General features: G+C 43.8%; 1 protein-coding gene across 2 annotated transcripts; it reads right to left on the bottom strand.

Annotated features, from left to right (window-relative positions):
* Positions 1 to 4,936: 4,936 nt before the first annotated feature.
* Positions 4,937 to 18,693, bottom strand: TMEM170A (transmembrane protein 170A). Of its 2 annotated transcripts, none has more exons than XM_040253512.1 (3): positions 18,383 to 18,693; positions 10,449 to 10,619; positions 4,937 to 8,018 (listed from the first exon to the last, which is right to left on the bottom strand). In XM_040253512.1, exons 1-3 carry the CDS (start codon positions 18,513 to 18,515, stop codon positions 7,888 to 7,890), a joined length of 435 nt encoding a protein of 144 aa, XP_040109446.1. In that variant the 5' UTR covers positions 18,516 to 18,693; the 3' UTR covers positions 4,937 to 7,887. The 2 variants fall into 2 exon arrangements, with proteins under 2 accessions (XP_040109446.1, XP_040109447.1); XM_040253513.1 differs by having other exon boundaries at positions 10,518 to 10,619; positions 18,383 to 18,679.
* Between the last annotated feature and the right edge of the window lie 1,006 nt (positions 18,694 to 19,699).

Raw genomic sequence — 19,699 nt, 5'->3', positions numbered from 1 at the left:
CTTGAACTCGGTAACAAGCTTATTGCTGGGGTGCTTCCTAATGTTTGTAAGTGCAAGAAGGTTGTGATGTGCCTTATGGAGAAAATACTTGGGTTAGATAAAGCTTCATTCAGGTATGTTTTGTGGCTGTGAGCTCAGTGTTAAAGAATAAACTATCCAGTACATCAAGGAAAAGGAAAGTCACCAATCTGTATCTGATGCTGCTCCGTAAAGTGCTAAAGTGACATTCATAGTGTGCAAGGAAGCTATGGAAAAGATGGAAAAGCAGCTCAATTTGTGGATTCAACCAATAAAACCGATGAAAAAAGTCTGGTAGACAGCATTGTTGAGGCTGAAAGTCAAAAAAGTTTACCGTCATGTTACCCAGGGTCAGAAAAATGTGAAGAAGCCCTTTTCTGTAGCGCTGGCTGGGTTGCACATTTCAAAAGGCCATATGGTGTCAATAATGTTAAGCTTGCAGCTGAGGCAAGTTCTGCAGATCAGAAGGCTGCGGAAGAATTCAAACGATGCTTGCTAAATGTTATACAGGAAAAGGGGTATGTGGAAGAGCCGTTTTTCAACGCTGGTGAAACTGGCTTATTTTTCAAGAATGTTGGCAAAAGAACCTATGTAATGTGAATGGCCTCCAATGGCCCGGGCTTTAAATCATTCCAGGACTGTGCAACCCTACTTAAGTGCACCAATGCCAAGGGTGAGTCCAAGTGCAAACCCTTACCGGTGTACAGACCTTCAAGTTCACAAGCACTTAACGGGAAAAACGTGAACCATATCTGGTGCATTGGAGGAGGAACCAAAAAGAGTGGAAGGCCTCTGATTGGTTCCACAGCTGAATCATATTAGAAGTTGAATACTACCCCCAGGGTAGAAACCTTGCCTTGAAGATTTGTTAATTTTGGATGCCCCAGTCCATTGCTGTGAAAAACTCAAAAATGCCCACCCCAACGTGGAAGCTCTTTTCATTCTCCCAAATACTACCTCTCATCCAGCCCCTGGATCAGGGCATAGCGAAAGCCTTCAAGTCACAGTATACAAGTGAGCTTTATAATAAGACTTTGGAGGCTCTCAAAGCCAACAAGGAAACTACCATGATGGACTATTGGAAATCAGTCACTGTACGTGAGGTGATTGATTATGTTGGCAACATCAAGTAGGTGACAATCAATTACTGTTGGAAAAATGTTTGACCAGACTGCGTGGAAAATTTCGAAGGCTTTGAAGGTGCTGCAGAAAGTATAAACAACAGTGTTAAAAACATAATGCATACCACATGCAAATAGGTGGAGAAGGCTTTGGTGACCTGAGGAAGATGTGGTGGAAATTTTGGCAGAGAAAGCAATAGAACCCACCAACAAAGACTTGGATGAGATGGCAAAGCAAGACATGATGATGAAAATGGTGATGAAAGTCAGCCTAAGAGTCCGGAAATTGTCCCTCTTACAGCAGTCAAAATAACAGAATGGAACTCCGCTTTGGAAAAAATTTTCAGTGACATGGAAGAATGTGACCCTATGGTTGATCGAAGCCTCATATTTAAGTGCTTAACTTCCTGTGCATTTGCCCCCTATGCCGAGACATTTCAGGCAAAAAGCTAAGCAGACAGGGCCGATGTAATTTCTGGAGTCATTTTGGGAGAAAAAATTGCCCACTCCATCAACAAGTGCTGAGAGCCAAACCTCTGAGGTTGAACTGACAGATGCCAGCCTGCCACCCTCTTCCTCATCTGCAGAATGTGCCACCGATCTCTCCCTTGTTTTTGTGGAGTAAACCAAGGTGCAGAGGCTTGACCACACTTGCACTGTGCCACTGTTCAGCCTGCAGCTCCATCAACCAGGAAGATGTTAGGTAACATTTTTACAAAATGTTAAACATTTAATCTTTACTTACATTAATGTGCGCTATATAGTATGTGTCTACTGTATGAGTATGTATGTGTAGTTTGTTTTTGTGTGTGTATGACTGAAGGGGAAGAGTTAAAACAGTACAGTGTCAGTGTTGTACATGACAATAATGCTGTCACTGAAGTAACTGCTTCATTATTAATAGTATGTATCATTATTTGTAAGAAAGTTATATTAAATACATTTGTCTTTGAAGAGAAATATACATAAAACAAAGCTATGTACTGATCAGGTGACAAAAATGGTATGACCTGGGACCCACAAGAACCCAACCCTGTATTTCTGCTGATTGAGTGTGCACGGTAACATCACAGATGTAATTACAAGGAATGGCTGTATTCTAGAACTCAAACATCATCCACAAGAAATCCTTCAAGTTAATCCATATGGAAGTACAACCAGATATAATGCTTGTCATTTTGTGACAAACTGGGATGTCGCCTTTTGCCCCATCCTTGGAGTGTCAGACTGGGGAAAATGCTACCGTGGCATTCTTCAGTAGACTCTCTCCTCCCGCACCCTTCTCCCACTCTCCTCTTTAGAGCTTACAAGCATCCCATACATTTGTTCAGACTCACAAAGTTTCTGACCACTTTAGTGGTAATGATGGAACTGTCTTCTATTTGTCAAATTGTTTAGTGAGGAGGTGCTTAAAAACATACACTTTTGGATTTGAAAAGCATTTTCCATGAATTTAAATGTCACCAGCTGCGCTAGTATGCTTTTAAAGAAATATACATTATCCTCAATGGCCAGTGATTTAATGAATCATGCATATGTAATGAGGTTTCCATAGAGCTGCAAAGGACAGGGTTGAGAACTTTCCAGTTCAACATGTGGAAATTCAGGAAGAACTTTGTCCCTTTGAAGGGGCACGAAAGCACCACACACATACCCCATACCTTGCCCTGTACATCTCTTCCATCTGGCTGTTCCTGATTTAAATCCTTATGATAAACCAGTGATCTAGTAAGTAAAATGTCTGAGTTCTGTGAGTCGCTCTCAAATTAATTGAACCCAACTTATAGCCAATCAGTCAGAAGCACAGAAGAACCTGGACTTGCAACTGACGTCTGGAGTTGGTGGTTGAGGATGGGGGGGTGGGGTGGGTGGAGTGCTACTTCTGGGTAGAGTCAGAATTGAGTTGAATTGTTGACACCCTTTCTGGTGTTCAATGTTTGTTAGTGTGGGGAACACCCAATATACCACTTAAAAATTTAAAGATTTCAGCACATAATCCCACCAAGAATAAACAGGCTGAAACTGAGCAATCCCTTTGGACAAATATTGGCCACAATACAAACCCCAACCACCTACAAGTTTCCCGGTTCACTCTTACCATGTTGTTCCCGAGTCCAAGCTCCCTCTGCTCACCGCAGGACAGGACAGTGAATTCGAGAGACGAAGTGTCGAGGCAAGGAAAATGACTTCATTTGGAAAGCTAAGATGGCCAACTAGCGCCTCAGAGCAACCGTCCTGTGGGGGTCTGAATGCAAAGTTCTTCTGTTGAGTCAGAGAAAAATAAGCAATGAGGAACTAAAGGCAAAAGGCAGAATAAAGGAGAGGCAGTGGGGAACTAAAGTGAAAGGGCCTTCAGTCTTGAAACACCTCCGAGAGAATGGCCAGCCTTTGGGAGGGGTGTGTTGATCTCTTCTCTTCACAGGTGGGCAGGGTCAGGTTCTCTCTCCATTAGCAGAACAAAACACTTGAGCTTACAGGCAGGCAGAGGGGCAGGCTCCTCTGAAGTGGCTATTATGTATAATAGAAGAAAGAAAAGAAAGCTATAAAAAAATGTTGGAGAAGACTCTTGAGAGCGTCCCTTGGACTGCAAGGAGATCCAACCAGTCCATCCTAAAGGAAATCAGTCCTGAATAGTCATTGGAAGGACTGATGCTGAAACTCCAATACTTTGGCCACCTGATGCGAAGGACTCATTGGAAAGGACCCTGATGCTGGGAAAGATTGAAGGCGGGAGGAGAAGGGGATGACAGAGGATGAGATGGTTGGATGGCATCACCAACTCAATGGACGTGAGTTTGAATAAACCCCGGGAGTTGGCGCTGGACAGGGAAGGCGCTGAACTGTGCTGCAGTCCGTGGGGTCGCAAAGAGTCGGACACGACTGAACGACTGAACTGAATGACAAAAGCAACGGAAAGCAAGTCAAAGAAGCAGTTTCCAACCTAGAGTCAGAATTGGATTCTTCTTTGCAACGTTGTCGGCAATAATTTATGGGGTCCTTCCCTTCCCGCCAAATTCAGCATCTTTAGCCTCTCCCCATAGTCTCTTCCCACTGTTCAATCGTGAGTAATCATCTTTTTGATAACAGAAGAGATCTTCTGTTGGGATACATAAGATATTGGAGGTTTCTTGCAGAGCTCTGCATCCGTCTGGGGTGTTAGAAACATTCTGTATCTTGACCGAAGTACTACCACTTCACCTACGTGTATAAATACATAAAAATTCATTAAGCTACACATTTAAGACTTGTGTACTTTACTGTATTTATACCTAAATTAAAAAAAAAAATAGAGGATGGATGGCTAGTCTCCTGCTACACTGTATATCCATCTGCAATGCCTGGAAGTCAGTAGTTACCTTGTGACCATGGGGTAAGCTGCCCAAATGGGACAATCCAATTTGCTGAAAATGGCAGGGCAGAAAACGTTTTATGATGTCACAGAATACTGAACCAACCCTGGAAACCCTCTTCATGTGGACTATTGAAATGATACATTTTTATCACAAAGGGTTATCAGCTTTTAGCCATCGCAGTGTGAAACTGTACAAAAACTTTTGATGGTAACATATAGCACAGAAAGTGAAGTTAATAAGGCTCAAGTTCACATGTAAGTAGTATTTAATCAGATCTTTGGACAGGAATTTTACCATAAACTAGTAAGTTGAACATAAAGGAAATACAGTTAAATAGATATGTTAAGTACTAAGCCTAAAAAAGAAACCAACACACTTAAGGTGGAAATCTTCATTACAAAAGCTTAAATTCATTGGCCACTGAAAAAGAAAAATCAGTTCCAGTTCACAGAATTGAAAGTAATCTTTATTGATAAACATTTATACCAGAATTAGAAATTTCAGTAGAAAAATATAATTCAAATAACTTTCTGTGGTACAAAGGTTTGATCAGTTTGACTGCAGCATTTAGTGAAATAATCTAGTACAAAAAGTTAAGCTGACTTTACCACAAGCAGGGAAGCAATGCACAGAACAGAAACACATGTACACAGAACCTTCTGCGTGTAGACAGCACCAGGGCTTCAACTTCAGGAAATGATCTCCTAGGGAAGGCTGGTGTGCACTGCAGTTGTATTAAGAACTTCATTCAAACCAGAGCAGCTTTTGGAATCAAAAGCTAACATACACTTTAAAGACTTAGGAAACACAAGAGCTTCAAGGTCACTATTTGCATGAACTTTATCTCCCTAGTTCAGACATTTCCTAGGTAATGTTCCAAATTAGTAAATAGTACAGTGAGACACCTTTGTCTTGGAATATTCATTACTCATTTGTATTGGATTTAAGTTTACATGAAATGTTTTTCTCCTAAAACCTTTATCTCAAAGAATCCAGAAATCGGCTTTTCATAGTTGGGGGTTTCTCCTCCCCACTAAAAGAAAAGTGGATGCATAGTTGAGGCAGGGGTGGTTTCACATGTCTCCAGGCAAGTCAGGAGTTGGCAAAACGTCTCAGAAGCTTTATGTGAAAAAATAAAATGTTCAACATAAATGCCAGTACTTTTTCATAATTGTGCAAATAATTGTCCAAATAATTGTGCATTTGAGATGAGAAATTTAAAAGGAAAAAGAAACCCTTAGGGGCAATAAACATTCCTTATAATTCAAATAGTTTCTTCCTGAAAACATTTCAAGCCACAAAGCTCAGTTATATAAAGTCTATATTCATTTATTCACAGAATGTTCACATACTGGGATGGATGAAACATTCAGTAATCTGAAGATCTATTTTATATTTGAAGTTCTTAAAAACAGCGGATAAACAGTGGATAATCAAACAAGAAACAGATGAAAACAAAGACAGCGTTCAAAATGCATTAGTTGTGTTTTGGCTCTAGAAGTGAAGCAACCAAACACTTAAGTCATGGATCAATGTTGAAAAATTAGTATTTGGGGAGAGAAGCCCACTGGCCACTAGCCCACACTCAACTTGTGAAACTCTATCCAAAGGAATGTTTTCGGTGAGAATGCTGAGACATCTTTCAGTAGAGATGAAGGAAAATTTCTTAAGCTGAAGGGCTACTTTTCAAAATCCAACTATTGAACTGAAATAATGGAGTCCTGAGCTAAAGACATAAACATTTGTTTGAAAGAAAGATTTGAGCATTGGAGAGTAATCTTGTTGGGGAATTTGTAAGGATATTTGCCTGTATACAACTCCTACAATTTTTCACCTCGTTAGAGTATATCTATCACTGTAATTTTGATAAGTAGTTTAATGGCCTATTAGTTAAAAGAAAATGTCCACTTACTTTTGGGGATCCTTTTTAATTTTTCTCTGTGACCATCCCTAGTAAATTGGTTCTCCTGGCTATTTTTAATCAGAAGCCAGAGTGCATATTGCTTAAATCAAACAGCACTGCACGTGACCTCATGGGCAGGTAGCTTCACACTCATAATGAAAGCTTTCCCTTTAAAATGTCATATTTAATTACCAGAAACTATTTTGAAAACAGATAAAAACAACTGTATTTCATACAAACCAGTTTATGTGGTTAAGGATAAAGTCAGATATTTAATTTTTGCAATCCTTTTTCTTTTGAAGGTCACAGTTTTTAGGCCTTTAGATGAAAAAGCTAGGCATTAGAAGAAAAATTAAAAGAGCAAAAATTGGGTTTTAAAACAACTCCAATATTTAATTTTAAGGATATAAATTCTCTTGAAAGGAAATATAAAGGGCACAGTGGAAGGTATATCTGAAAATTAAACTTTAGGCACTTTCTGGGAGTCATACCCAGCACTGTAAAACGGGCTGAAGACCCACCACTAGATAACCACATTAAGACTAGGAAATCAATAACTCCTAATTCCAGTTAAAGCTGCACTTTTACAATTTTTTAAGAGCCATGAGCAAACCAAAGTCACTGAAAAAATGGTAACAGAATGTTTAAAGTATCTTTCTGTGTGTGTGTCTCAATGTCCAATGAGTATCCTGATCAACATGACTGAGAATTTTCCATTCAAACTATTTAATAGGGTGTGTTTCCAATTAAACTAAATAAAATCTATAAAGTGATAGGAAAAGGTGGTACAGGAGTTCTGTGGAAAAAATTCTCAATTACCTAGCTTATTTTGAGAAAATGTACAAAACAGGAAATTCACACATCTTAAAATATATAAAATAATCAGAGGTCAAAATATTCATAAAATGTCACATCATTCAGGAGTTAGCTTTTATTTATTTAAACAGTGGAACTGAAGCCACTATTTGAGTTATAGGTTTTGTGTGTTTTATTTCTCCAAATTTGTTCTCAATGTTATGCTCAACCAAAACCTACTTGGCACTTACTGTCATGAAGATGTGGCAAGGATTTGCCAAATTTTAATCAAGATTAGATCAAATAAGATTTCAGTACAGTTTACTGTGCTCGGAAGTAAACCACTATGTTCTACAGTTTCTCTGAAACATGCGAGGCTGCCTTTTTCTCACAGGACACTGTAAATCTCAGTGTAAAGGGTGCCAACCCAGAAACACTGCTGACTGGGCTTGGGTAAGGCGCACCTGTAAACCGCCTGATGTGAATATATAAAAAACAAGGAGAAAAGAAACTGGACTTTTTTTTTTGGTTGAGAACAATGAGTCCAAGAAGATCTTTAATTCCTGGAACTTCAAACTGAAGAAAGGACTGAAGTGTTGTTCTTCATACTGTTTGAAGAATTGAGAAAACATTCCATAATGTATTCTTTTTGAGGATTCTATAAAACCAATTCACCATCATAGCACAAGGGCCTGTGCTATAGAGTAGCTAAAATCCGTAAAAAGGAGACCACTACGACACAAAAAGTCTGTCCAGTGCCCAAGGTAAGGGCTTCAAACGGAATCATTTCCTTTCCTGCTGCTCGGTACACTCCAGCAATTGCTGCACCTGTTCAAAAATTCAAGTGTGTTAAAAAATGAGAGGGGGCTTAATAGAAGCAGAAAAATATAGCACTTAAAACTCTAAGTAGAAAAAACATAAAATTAATTAAAAAATAAAACTCTAAGAATGATCTAAATTTTTTACATTAAAATTTAAACATTACAGAAATGTTTTTGTTTTCCCTATTCTTTTTGCTAACTACTCATGGTTTTAAGTATTCCTTATATGGTTTGCAAGTCACCAACAAATGCTTTTAGAAAAGGGACTCTTTCAAACTAAGTCTCCTAGACATATTGAATAAAATCACCTGGAAGTCATAGCCAAAATCACAAAGACTGCAATATTCACACAACCCGATTACAAACTTAAAACATCTCTTATTCCCCAGGCATGTAACCTAACAAATTCTTGGCAATAAATGATAGAAAATCCTCTTCGTGAGGCTGAGCAAGAAATATTTCAGGAGCAGTCACAGGGAAACCCCACTCCCTCTTGTACTATACTCAGAGTTCGCTTCAAGAAATGGATGGAGGAAATGCCCTGAATGCCCAGATGGTCCACTGCTGTGGCCTGGGGTTCAATCCCTGGTTTGGGAACTAAGATACCACAAGCTATGTGGCACAGCAAAAAAAAGAAAAAAAAGAAGGAAGAAAGGAAGAGAGCGGGACCCTAAGCCCATCAAGTTGCTATTCATTCAAAGGGCTTGAGGTGAGGGATACTCTGGGATTCCTTTCTATTTCCCGTGTCATTCTGTTGGTCACTATAACTTCCTACAAATTGAATACAGAACAAACAGATATCTGTTTCTACTAAGGTACCCTGAATTGGTCACAGGGACTCAGCATTATACTAAGAAAAGTCAAGAATTCTTTCATTTGAAAAGAACAGATCCAAAGTTCCCAGATAATCTTTTCCTGAGCCACCCCAAAATGCTCCAAACAGTATTCTCCTTGGTCAGAGAATACAGCTGGGGACATAAGACAGAAAGCACAAGCACGGAACAGATTTTGAATAATGCAGGACGATATATACTGTTTTGACCAAGTGTCAACACCTTGTACCAAAGTGATGTGATGGTATATGAACATATTTGAAGGAGAAGAAAGACCAGCCCTACTGGCAGTGCACACTGTGCTATTAATACTGCCATCTAAGAGGCAGTGCTCCATTGGGCCTCTTTGTAATTTATCTCCAAAAAAAGTGGGTTGGGTCAGAAGAAGCTTAAAGAACTTGAACTGGGCCCCAAAGTGGGATATGGATGATGAAGGGAAGTAGTTAAAAGCAAACCAGAAGGAGCAGCAAAATGGGAAGGGAATAGATTGTACGCACTAGAGTCAAAGAAGGATACAATTACTACGTGTTAGATATTCTATGTTTTATATACACACATAATTTCATTTAGTCATCACACAGAGTTGCTATTTTACCAATGAGAAATCTAAAACAGGTCCTGGGGGCTAATAATCCAGTAAGAAAACTAGAGCAGAGGCTCTCTAAAGATAGCAGTAGGTGATATAGTTAAAAATATTGTTTAAGGCCAGTTATGGAAACTCCTTAATGCAGACAGGAGAAAATTAGCCTCCCCACTGCCTTATCACAAAGGTTTCACCATCTACAGGACACAGAGAAACTAGGCCACCATGTCCCCAAAAAAATCCCTAAAGTCAAAGACAGGGGAATTTCTGCTTGAAGTTCAAAAGTTTAAAATCACAGTGAAAAAAAAAAATTACATAAACCAAGAAAAAAGTCTGAAAGCATATAACGATATGCAAACTGTGGTTATCATGTAGGAATACAGTAATGGAGAATTTTTGTTTTTGCTTTCTTATAATTTTTAATTTATATAAAATATACATGCTATTTTTATTTTGTTATGAGCTTAAAAATATTCTCATCCCTGTGACATGAACAAAAGCTGCACCCCCACCCAAAAGACACCACACAGATAAAAATAATGTATAATTATGAATGTTGCTCAAACTCTTATTCAGAAAGTCCTAAGAGGAAAAAAAAAAAAGGCACTTTTCTAAACAAAATTTCCTCCATCCTTAAAATACACCTGGATGAAGGGAAGTAATTTGTCAACCAGATTGCAATGCCACAATCAGTGAAGTGACAGCTGAAGAGAAAGGAGAGCAGTAGCTTCTAAAAAGCCAAATATTATCTTGATAGTGGTCAAGATCACAAGACATATCTCACAAAGCTTAATGTGGCTTCCCTAAAGCCATGAGACAGAATCTGACTCAGGAAGTCAAAGATGTTAGCCAAGGAAGAGGGGACTGAGGCGAGAAGAGAACAGTATATAAAACACAGGGCCGGCGCACAAAGAGCGCGCTTACTTCTTTATCCCACTCAGACACGTTTCTAAAACGGCTGCTAAAGTTAACTGACTATTCATATGAAATGTTTCAACTGTATTTTAAATGTCTAACATACTTGTCAAGATTCCAGCAGTAATTGGTCCCACGATGCCCATCAACAGGATGCTTACAGACATGAACCTACCATATTTGTGATGTCTGAGGGTGAAGAGGGCCAGTAATCCGGCGGGGACGTGAAAGAAGAGAGAAGACACCAGTGCCCACAGGAACACACCATACCACATCTCTGCAAGGGAAAGCAAAGAAAGGTCAACGTCACCAGCTTCCCCACGGCAGTCATTACAAAGGCGCAGTCATTATACTCGGTTATTTCAATTTTAAAATGATTCCGTTCCAGTGGCAGTTCATCAGTCAAATATCTAAACACTGACGGTTTTGGAGGGATTACTAAACTGTGGCCACCCTATTTTTGCGCGGAAACTCAGCGGAACACAGCCATGCCCATTCATTTAAGTCTTGTCTATGTGCTTTCAAGCTCCAAGAGCAGGGCTGGAGCAGTAACAGAGACCACAGGGCCTGCAAAGCCTAAAATATATATAATCCGGCCCTTTACAGAAAAGGTTGGCTGACTCCTGACAAGCTACCCCTACTCCCAAACACTGAAGAAAAAGTTCACCCAGATTTGGAAATTCACTTACGTGATTTCCCTTTCACAAGGACAAGTGTGAGCACCACTGACAGGGCGCCATGTGCAAATGCCTGACCTCTCTCCTCGCGGCAGCAGCTCCAGAGGCTGCAGAGGCTGGTGCGTACACCGCTCCCCGAGAGGTGCCACCCTCCCTATCTGCCCCTCCAGCCCGGGCCCTGCTGCACGCTGGCATCTCCCACTGGGGCCTCCTTGGACACCATCCACTGCCACCATCCCCAACCCAGGAAACAGCGCCAGGCAGCTCCCTGCTAAGCAGCAATCCCATCTTTAATCCCCGAGTCCTCAGCAGCTCCTCCCCAAGTCACCTAAGAGACTCTGGCTGCCATTACACCCCTGGTGTGCACAAAGCTCTGTGAGGACGCGGGAATGGCAGTGCCCGGGGGTGGACAGATGGGACACAAACCTGCCTCCAGGAGCTCAGGGACTCTGCCGCCCAGCTGACGGCCTTGCCATCACGGGGCTTCCGCTGGAGCCCCTCAGGTTTTAGAGACAAGCACTGCTTGCCACAGCGACTCAAGGGCCTGCTAGAGCGCGGCTCCTCATTGGCTGCGGTGAACCACGCAGGCAGTGAACTGGGGGGAAGCTTTAATCTTCCAGAGACAGAGGAAGTTGGTAACTTCAATAAAAGTGTGTCTGGACACTCGGGTATGCTACCCAACTGCCATGGGATGAACCCATGTGCGGAAGCCCTATTCCGACAGGACCGTGGACTTACAAGAGGAAGAGAGATCTCTCTCTGTGCCTCTCCTACTTTCCCTCCCCATCGAGTGAGGACGTATCAAGATGGCCCAAGAGGGCCCTCAGCCTGACCATCTCAGCAACCTCATCTTGCACTTCCAATCTCCACCTCTGTTGGTTAAGTCACTCGCTCCATGCTGCTTTGTTCCAGCAGCCCTGGTAGACACCAACGCTCCCTTGTTCCCACTTCCCTGGAGCAAGGAGGCTTGCTGGGCTAGCAACTCGACTTTTCTAAAAGCTGAAAGGCATGTGTGCAAACAGGATCTGGTCAGCAAGTCGGCTCCTCCATGAGTCTCTGAGGGGGAGAAGCAGTGTGCACGCTCCTACATACCGCCCTAAGTCACATCCATTCGCTCCCCCACTGCCTCCATATTTTATATAGCGTCACTTAAGTCACTCTAAGTAGGAAAGAAAGGCTTTATCATATTAGATGAACAGGACAATTTATAAAACGCTTTCAGAGGATGAAAGTAATACAGAACACTAATGGCTAAGGCAAACCTCAATCAATAAAACACTTTTAAAAAGCTAAGTGATATACTGTTAATACTGCACCTTAATCTGCCATCTATTTAACAGCTATTTATTGATCATATAGTACTTTTCATTTCCCTGGCTCTGTACACTGTCAAACATCTTTGTCTATCTATTTTACAGTATTTCCTTGTTCACTGTTTCACATAAAGTGCATTATCTTCAACTTTGTTTACTGTGGCAGCTAAAGTCACATCATTTCCCCAAGGTGAAGAACAAGTCAGGTTATTAACCTGAAATAAATGTTATAAGGGGAAACCAGACGAAGCACTGGTGGCAGAAGAGGCCCCAAAGATGCCCACATCCTCAACCCCAGAGCCTATGAAAATGTGACCTGACATAACGAAAGGGAGTGTGCAGGTGTGATGAGATTAGACATCTTGCAATGTGGGGGGGGGAGTATCTTGGATTTTATAGCTGGGCCTACTGTCATCAAGGGTCCCTGGAAGAGAGTCAGAGTCAAAGAGATCTGAAGATGTGCTGCTGGCTTTAAAGATGGAGGAAGGTGCCAGAAGCCAAAGGATGCGGTGACCTCCAGCAGCTGGAAAAGACACGAAAACAAATTCTCCTTAGAGCCTTCAGAAGTAAGATGGCTCTGCTGACTCATTTGGACTTCTGACATCCAAGACGAATAAATCTGTGTTGTTTTAAGCCACTAAATTTGTGGTAAGTTGTTTCAGTAGCCACAGCAAGCTAAGTTCCTTAATACCAGTACTAAGAATTCATTAATTCAGCAAATACTTACAGAGCCCATTCCATATGTCAGGCACATCAATGAACAAGAATAGAAATTTTAAAAAGACAAAGACCCCTGCTCAGAGGTTGTCTGTATCTTGAAGCATATTCTTCAGTTTGAGTTAAACAGAAACGTCACACAGCAGACCTCTTGGGGGGAAATTCTGTGCTCCCTGGCTCTCTAGCTGCCACAGTCGAGCCCCCTGACTTCCAAGCAAGGGCTCAAGACCAAACTGGCCCCGATCAGCAGAAATAGGAGCACAGAACAAGTGGGCAGAGTTAGGCCTGGCACCCAGCCATCCTTTCAGCTTGCCCCACTCTGCCTTACGTTCCAGGTCAAACAACTGTGCCTCTGTAGCTGGGGTTCCAAGTTGACCACCCTGGTCCTGCAACTCCACGCTGGCCTGCCTAGATGCTAAGTGCCCATCAGCCTGCTTCTGTCCACACTGCCCACTGGGAGACCCTTCTCTTACCCACCCCCACCTACCTGCCAGGGGATCCATCTCTTTCCTTGTGAAATACTAATACAAATATATCTGGTCTCTACTTCTGATGCCGAAAACCCTTTAAGATAATGGTGCTAGGAAAATCTTTTTTTCTAAGACTTAATCTATGACCCTGGTTCCTGAGGAAGAGCTCCTAAATTCCTTGGGATTCCCAGGAGTGCCTTTTGTTCTCATAAGGCAACTCTTGGTGGGCTCCTTGATGGGCGCTGGTCACCAGAAAGGCCAGGCTATGATTGTAAGCTTGGAACCTTCAGCCCCACTCTCCATTCTCAGGAGAGAGGAGGGGGCTAGAAGCAAGTTAATAATCGGTCATGCCTAAGTGATGAAGCCTCCATAGATATTTCAAAAGTACGGAGAGCAGAGTTTCTGGGCTGGTGAAGACACCTATGTGCTGGGAGGGTGACCCACCCCAGCTCCACAGGAACAGAAGCTCCTGTGCTCAGAGACCTTTCCAGACTTCACCCTGCCTATCTCTTTATGTGGTGTTCATTTCCATCCTTTAACGTCTTCGGGAACATATCAGTCACGTAGTAAGTAAACTGTTTTCCTGAATTCTGTAAGCTGCTCTAGCATTTTTACTTGAACAAGAAGGACGACATGGAAACCTTAGCTGGTCAGAAGCACATGTGAAAACCTAGACTTTGACTGGCATCTGAAGTGGGGGGTTGGGGCAGTCTTGTGCAACTGGGCCTTTAACCTGTGGGACTGGAAGCCAGCTCCAAGCAGCCAGTGTCAGAACGGAACTGAGTTGCAGGACACTGCTCAGTGTGTAGAAAAACGACATCTGGCGCCAGAAGAGCTGTGAGCGCAGGGGCAGTGCAAGAGTAAAGGGAACCTGAGCTTTTTCGAGGTACCCTTCCTCTCCTAACAAGGAGGACTGGCCCACCAGGACTATCAACGGTAGCCTGCCACCTCTCTCCCGAGGCCACTGCCTAACTGCCCACTTATCCCTGGTTCCTGAATGGGCCCTTCTGGCCTGCCTCAACCTTAATGGTCTCTTGGCCCTAGCCTCGGCTAGCTCGTATCTGCCCTGATCTGGCCTTTCATCTATTCTCCACACAAAACCAGAAAGTCAGTGATAATGGGGACAAGGTTTCTTGTTGGAGTGATGACCACATTCTCAAGTTGTTTTCTGTGATGATTGCAAAGTCAGCAAAAAATCATTAAATTGTATACATGAAAAAAAAAAGGGAATCAGATCATCCTTCCTCTGCTCAAAACCCCTCGAACACGACTTTGGGGAATCTGACCTCACCCCCTGCCCCTGTGCCCACGCCACCCCTTCCACTGCACCGGCCTCCTTCACGTTGCTGCAGCGAGCTCCTGTCCCAGGGCCTCTGCACCTGCTGCCCCTCGCCCAGAATGCCCGTCTCCAGACAGCTGCGTGGCTCTTCCTCATTCCCTTTCAGATTTCACCTCCGACGGCATCATCTTAGAGGGCTTCCTCGTGACCTTACGTAAGACAAGCATTCCGTTCAACACACAAGACCTGCCACTTACCATCCCCCTGCCCAGTCTTGCACTCACACTGTCTGCTCCGTTTCATATTTTGTTCATTTTGCCGTATCGCAAGGCATGTGTGATCTCAGTCCTGACCGGGGACTGAGCCCGAGCCCCCTGCACTGGAAGTGCTGGGCTGCCAGGGAAGCCCCTCCTCTCCGTACTTTTAAGTTTTGTTTTCTCTTTCCCCTTTAGAATGAAAGTTCTTCTGTTTTGTTCACTAACACACCTTTACTTGGTGCCTAGAAAACAAGAGACACACAATAGACACTAAGTAAATTTGCAGACCGAATGAGTAAATGACTGATCCAAGTGTAACGTATTCTTGATCCCAGCAATGGCACAACTAAAACATTAGTGGGTTTTAGTTTAGCAGAAGGCACTCTGGGGAATCCCTTGGGCTCCAGACGCTAGGACTCTATGCTCTCACTACTGAGGGTCCAGGTTCGATCCCCGAGTCCGAGAACTAAGCTCCCACAAGCCATGTGGCGTAGCCAAAAACAAAAGAGAGAGGGGGGAAGATATACTTTGATATTGAAAGTATTAATATAATGAGATTCATCCCTTTAGAAAGTGAATTTTATTCCTGATAGAAGGTGGGAGAATAATTTGCCTTTCTCAGCATTCAGATTTGTTAAAAATGACCACCAAAGAAATTTGAACTACTTGGAATAAGAAGGGTTAGGCAGAAACCTAAAGGTCTAAATTGCAAATGCAGGTTTTAAAAAAATCAATTCAAAGCTTCCTGACAGTGATAAACCACAGAGTATTTCAGAGCAATGACTTTGCCATATTGAGTTGGCATAAAATGCAAGTAACCTTTTCTGTGGGGCCAAAATAAAAACAATTCCAGAATCAGGACAATGAATGAGATTCACTGTCAGCAGGTTTTGGTGCCTCGTGTACCTATTGAATCCATCATTCCAGCTAAAGAAGAGACACAACAGGGAGGTGACATATTCACCCCGTGTGTTTACTCGTCACATTCCAATCAGCTTGTGTCCATGGGCTGTATCTCATGCATGTTTATAACTCCAGCCCAGAGTCTGCACTTGATCAGTAAATACTTCTTGAGTGAATGACCCATGGTGATCACTACCCCAGGTTATAAATCCACTGAAGTACCCATAAACTCAAGTACAGACTGCAGTTTAATATTTCAGAACAGTTCCTGAAAGGAAAACAATATGCTTAGCTACAGATTCTCTACTATAACATAGTAAAATTATCCTCCCAAATCCACTTACCTCAATCTTTTTTTTTTTAAAAGAAGAGACAACTAAAAGCCAGACTGAACAAAATGTTCAGTTTCATAATATCACCTCATATATGACTTATTGATTACGGTAACCTTATGGTGGAGAGATCTGATAAACACCATCTTCACCAAATGATTAAACTTAGTGTTATCAATAAAAGGACAAATGACATGAAATGTCTCCTAATGTGGTGCTCTGGGAAGTGTACATCACCTATGTAGGTAGCATCCTGATCAAAAACGTTTAATCTGAATCTAATCATGAAGAAATAATCAGATAACTTAGACTGTGGGACAGTCTATGGAACAGTTAGCCTGGTTTTCAAAAATGTCAGTCTCAAGAAACTGAAAGAAAGATGGAGGAACTATTCTGGATTCAACAAGACTAAAAAGACAACTATATCCAACATGTAACCCTTGATTAGATCCTGGAATTTTTTAAGAAAGGTATAAATGGCATTATTCAAACAACTGAGTATCTTTCAATAAGGCCTATATATTAGACAATATTCTACGGATGTTAAATGTGTTAACACATTCCAGTGCAATATGGTTTTCTAGGCTGTGGCAGAAAATGGCCTCCTTTTAAATGATACATGCTATAAAGCTTCAGCTGTCATGTGCCACTATTTGTGTAACCTCCTTTCTCTTTTCTGCAGAAAGTAAACATATTATGCACATGCATATATATTTAGACAGAAAGCAAAAGAATCGAAATATTCATAATGAACCTAAGTAAAGGGTATATAGGTATCTGTTACACTATCATTTCAATATTTCAGTAGGTTTAAAATTTTTCCAAACAAAGGGTTGCAAGAAAAGTTATAGACCAATCTGGTCCAGCAGAGCCTTCAGACTGCATGAACATTTCATTTTTTGGACATGGTCTCCAGAATGCCATATATTTCTGTTATCACTGTCAAATGCGATTTAGTATCTTTTGATACCTTTTGCCAGATTATCATTATAGGCATGATTTCAAGCTAACACCTGCATCTGTCTCAACGTGTTTTTTATCTTATTAACTACTTCACAGATCTGTTAGGGAAAATACTAGAAAGGTAATACACAGCAAGTCCCTGGTGTCCGCTGAATGGCGCCTGGCGGTCGCGGCCCAGCGGATGAGAAATCACAGGTGCCTTGTTTACCAGTTTTAACTGTAGGCATTAATCCAAACTTACTTCCGGCAGGTCTCAGGCCGGTTCTTGCATTGTTTACTGAGTTAAAGTATCTGTCAGCTTTGCTGGAGGGCCCAACCTAACCCTTCAAACACCCCTGATCTCAGTCTTCTTGCCTTAAAAAGGGCCAACACACAACACTACTCTCCCCTCCAAGGCTTTATTTTCAGCCTTCCCAAGTATTTTTTCCTCCTCTCAGTTTTCTGAGCCCGATAGCTTTCTATCTCGATTTCTAAGTTTGAAAATCTCTTCTCTCAAGCCCAGCCGAGATAAGTGGCATAAGAATCAGAAAGGCGCCGTGTCGACGTTCTCGAACACAGGAGTGGGAGACGCGGCAACAGGTCTCCAGAAAGGGATTCCTAGAAAGAGAGGCTGGCGGAGGGGGTGGATCTGGACGTGGGTGGCAGCGATCGGCAGACAGCCTCCTGGTGCAGAGGCTGGGCTACCTAACCTACGCACAGCGGGTGCCTGAGTTCTGACCGATGGCCCTCAGACCGGCCGGGACGACGCACCGTCCGAGGCGCGAAAGCCCAGAGGCCGGGGCGGACGACAGGGGCTGGGGTTACCCAGTGCCCTCGCCCGCCAAAAGGAGGCGAGGACCGCCTCCCGTGCCCCAGACGAGGAGGGGCGGCCGCCACCAGGGCGCTGCCGAGTTCCCGCCTGAAGCCGGGGCGTTTGCGAACTCCAGAAAGCAGGACGAGTTCGGGCGGGGGCCGAGTTCCCCTCACCTACGGGGCCCACCGCGGGATCGGGGTGGCCCGCCCGAGGGGCCCGCGGCGAAGCAGCGGGGGGAGGCGGAAGGGCTGCCGCCCCCAGCTCTCGGCCGACGGAGAGCCGACCCCTCCCCACCAGGAAACCAGCCCCGCAGCGGGGCCGCGGGGCGGCCGGTACCTGGGAAGGAGCAGAGCGAGGTGGAGTTGGGGCACAGCGTGCCGTTGCCCACTCGCGGCACCAGCTTCAGGCTGAGGATCTGCTGCAGGAGCCCGGCCGCCGCCCCGCTGCCGCCGCTCCCCTCGCGTTCCATCCCGCCGCCATTCACCGCAGAGGGCTGAGGGAGAGAGCCCAAGGGGCCGCTGAGGGAGAGACGCTGCCGCAGCGCGCGCTCGCGTACGGCCCGCTCCGCTCCCCACCCCTCCGCAGCCACCGCGTCACCTTCGGCCGGGGCCCTCTTCCTCCTAACCCAACGGCCCTGCCAAGTGACGGCTCCTTTCTCCAATCACAGGGCACCGGCGACGGTAGGGGCGGGGCGAGGGTCGTTCCCGCCCCTGACGTTGGGTACGGCTCTCGGAGACCTGGCCCCGTACGGGCTACGCCTCCTACTGGAGAAGTCTCTCCTGCTCCGGTGGGGCGCGCTCGGCTCTGTCCTTCGCTGCAACGCCACCTAGAAGAAAGAAGTGGAATTGTGAAAGTAGAGAGCGAAAAAGTTGGCTTAAAGGTCAACATTCAGAAAACGAAGATCATGGCATCTGGTCCCATCACTTCATGGGAAATAGATGGGGAAACGGTGGAAACAGTGTCAGACTTTATTTTTAGGGGTTCCAAAATCACTGCAGATGGTGACTGCAGCCATGAAATTAAAAGACGCTTACACCTTGGAAGAAAAGTTATGACCAACCTAGATAGCATATTCAAAAGCAGAGACATTACTTTGCCGACTAAGGTCCGTCTAGTCAAGGCTATGGTTTTCCCAGTAGTCATGTATGGATGTGAGTTGGACTGTGAAGAAAGCTGAGCGCCGAAGAATTGATGCTTTTGAACTGTGGTGTTGGAGGAGACTCTTGAGAGTCCTTGGACTGCAAGGAGATCCAACCAGTCCATTCTGAAGGAAATCAGCCCTGGGATTTCTTTGGAGGGAATGATGCTGAAGCTGAAAGTCCAGTGCTTTGGCCACCTCATGCGAAGAGTTGACTCACTGGAAAAGACTCTGATGCTGGGAGGGATTGGGGGCAGAAGAAGAAGGGGATGACAGAGGATGAGATGGCTGGATGGCATCAGTGACTCGATAGACGTGAGTCTAAGTGAGCTCCAGGAGTTGGTGATGGACAGGGAGGCCTGGCGTGCTGCGATTCATGGGGTCGCAGAGTCGGACACGACTGAGCGACTGAACTGAAGTGAACTGAGAGAGGGACGGGCGTAGAAGGCAATGGCAACCCACTCCAGTACTCTTGCCTGGAAAATCCCATGGATGGAGGAGCCTGGTGGGCTGCA

Source organism: Oryx dammah, unplaced genomic scaffold (assembly GCF_014754425.2).
Source record: "Oryx dammah isolate SB20612 unplaced genomic scaffold, SCBI_Odam_1.1 HiC_scaffold_13, whole genome shotgun sequence".
In the NCBI taxonomy this organism is placed as follows: domain Eukaryota; kingdom Metazoa; phylum Chordata; class Mammalia; order Artiodactyla; family Bovidae; genus Oryx; species Oryx dammah.
The sequence above is the reverse complement of the archived record's forward strand: the minus strand, read 5'-3'. Positions and strand labels throughout refer to the sequence as shown.

Coding starts and splice junctions, on each gene's coding strand:
- TMEM170A (XM_040253512.1), bottom strand. CDS start 18,515: ATGGAACGCGAGGGGAGCGGCGGCAGCGGGGCGGCGGCCGGGCTCCTG. Junction 10,620..18,382: donor CTCGCTCTGCTCCTTCCCAG/GTACCGGCCGCC, acceptor TTTCCCTTGCAG/AGATGTGGTATGGTGTGTTC. Junction 8,019..10,448: donor TACTGCTGGAATCTTGACAA/GTATGTTAGACA, acceptor ATTTTTGAACAG/GTGCAGCAATTGCTGGAGTG.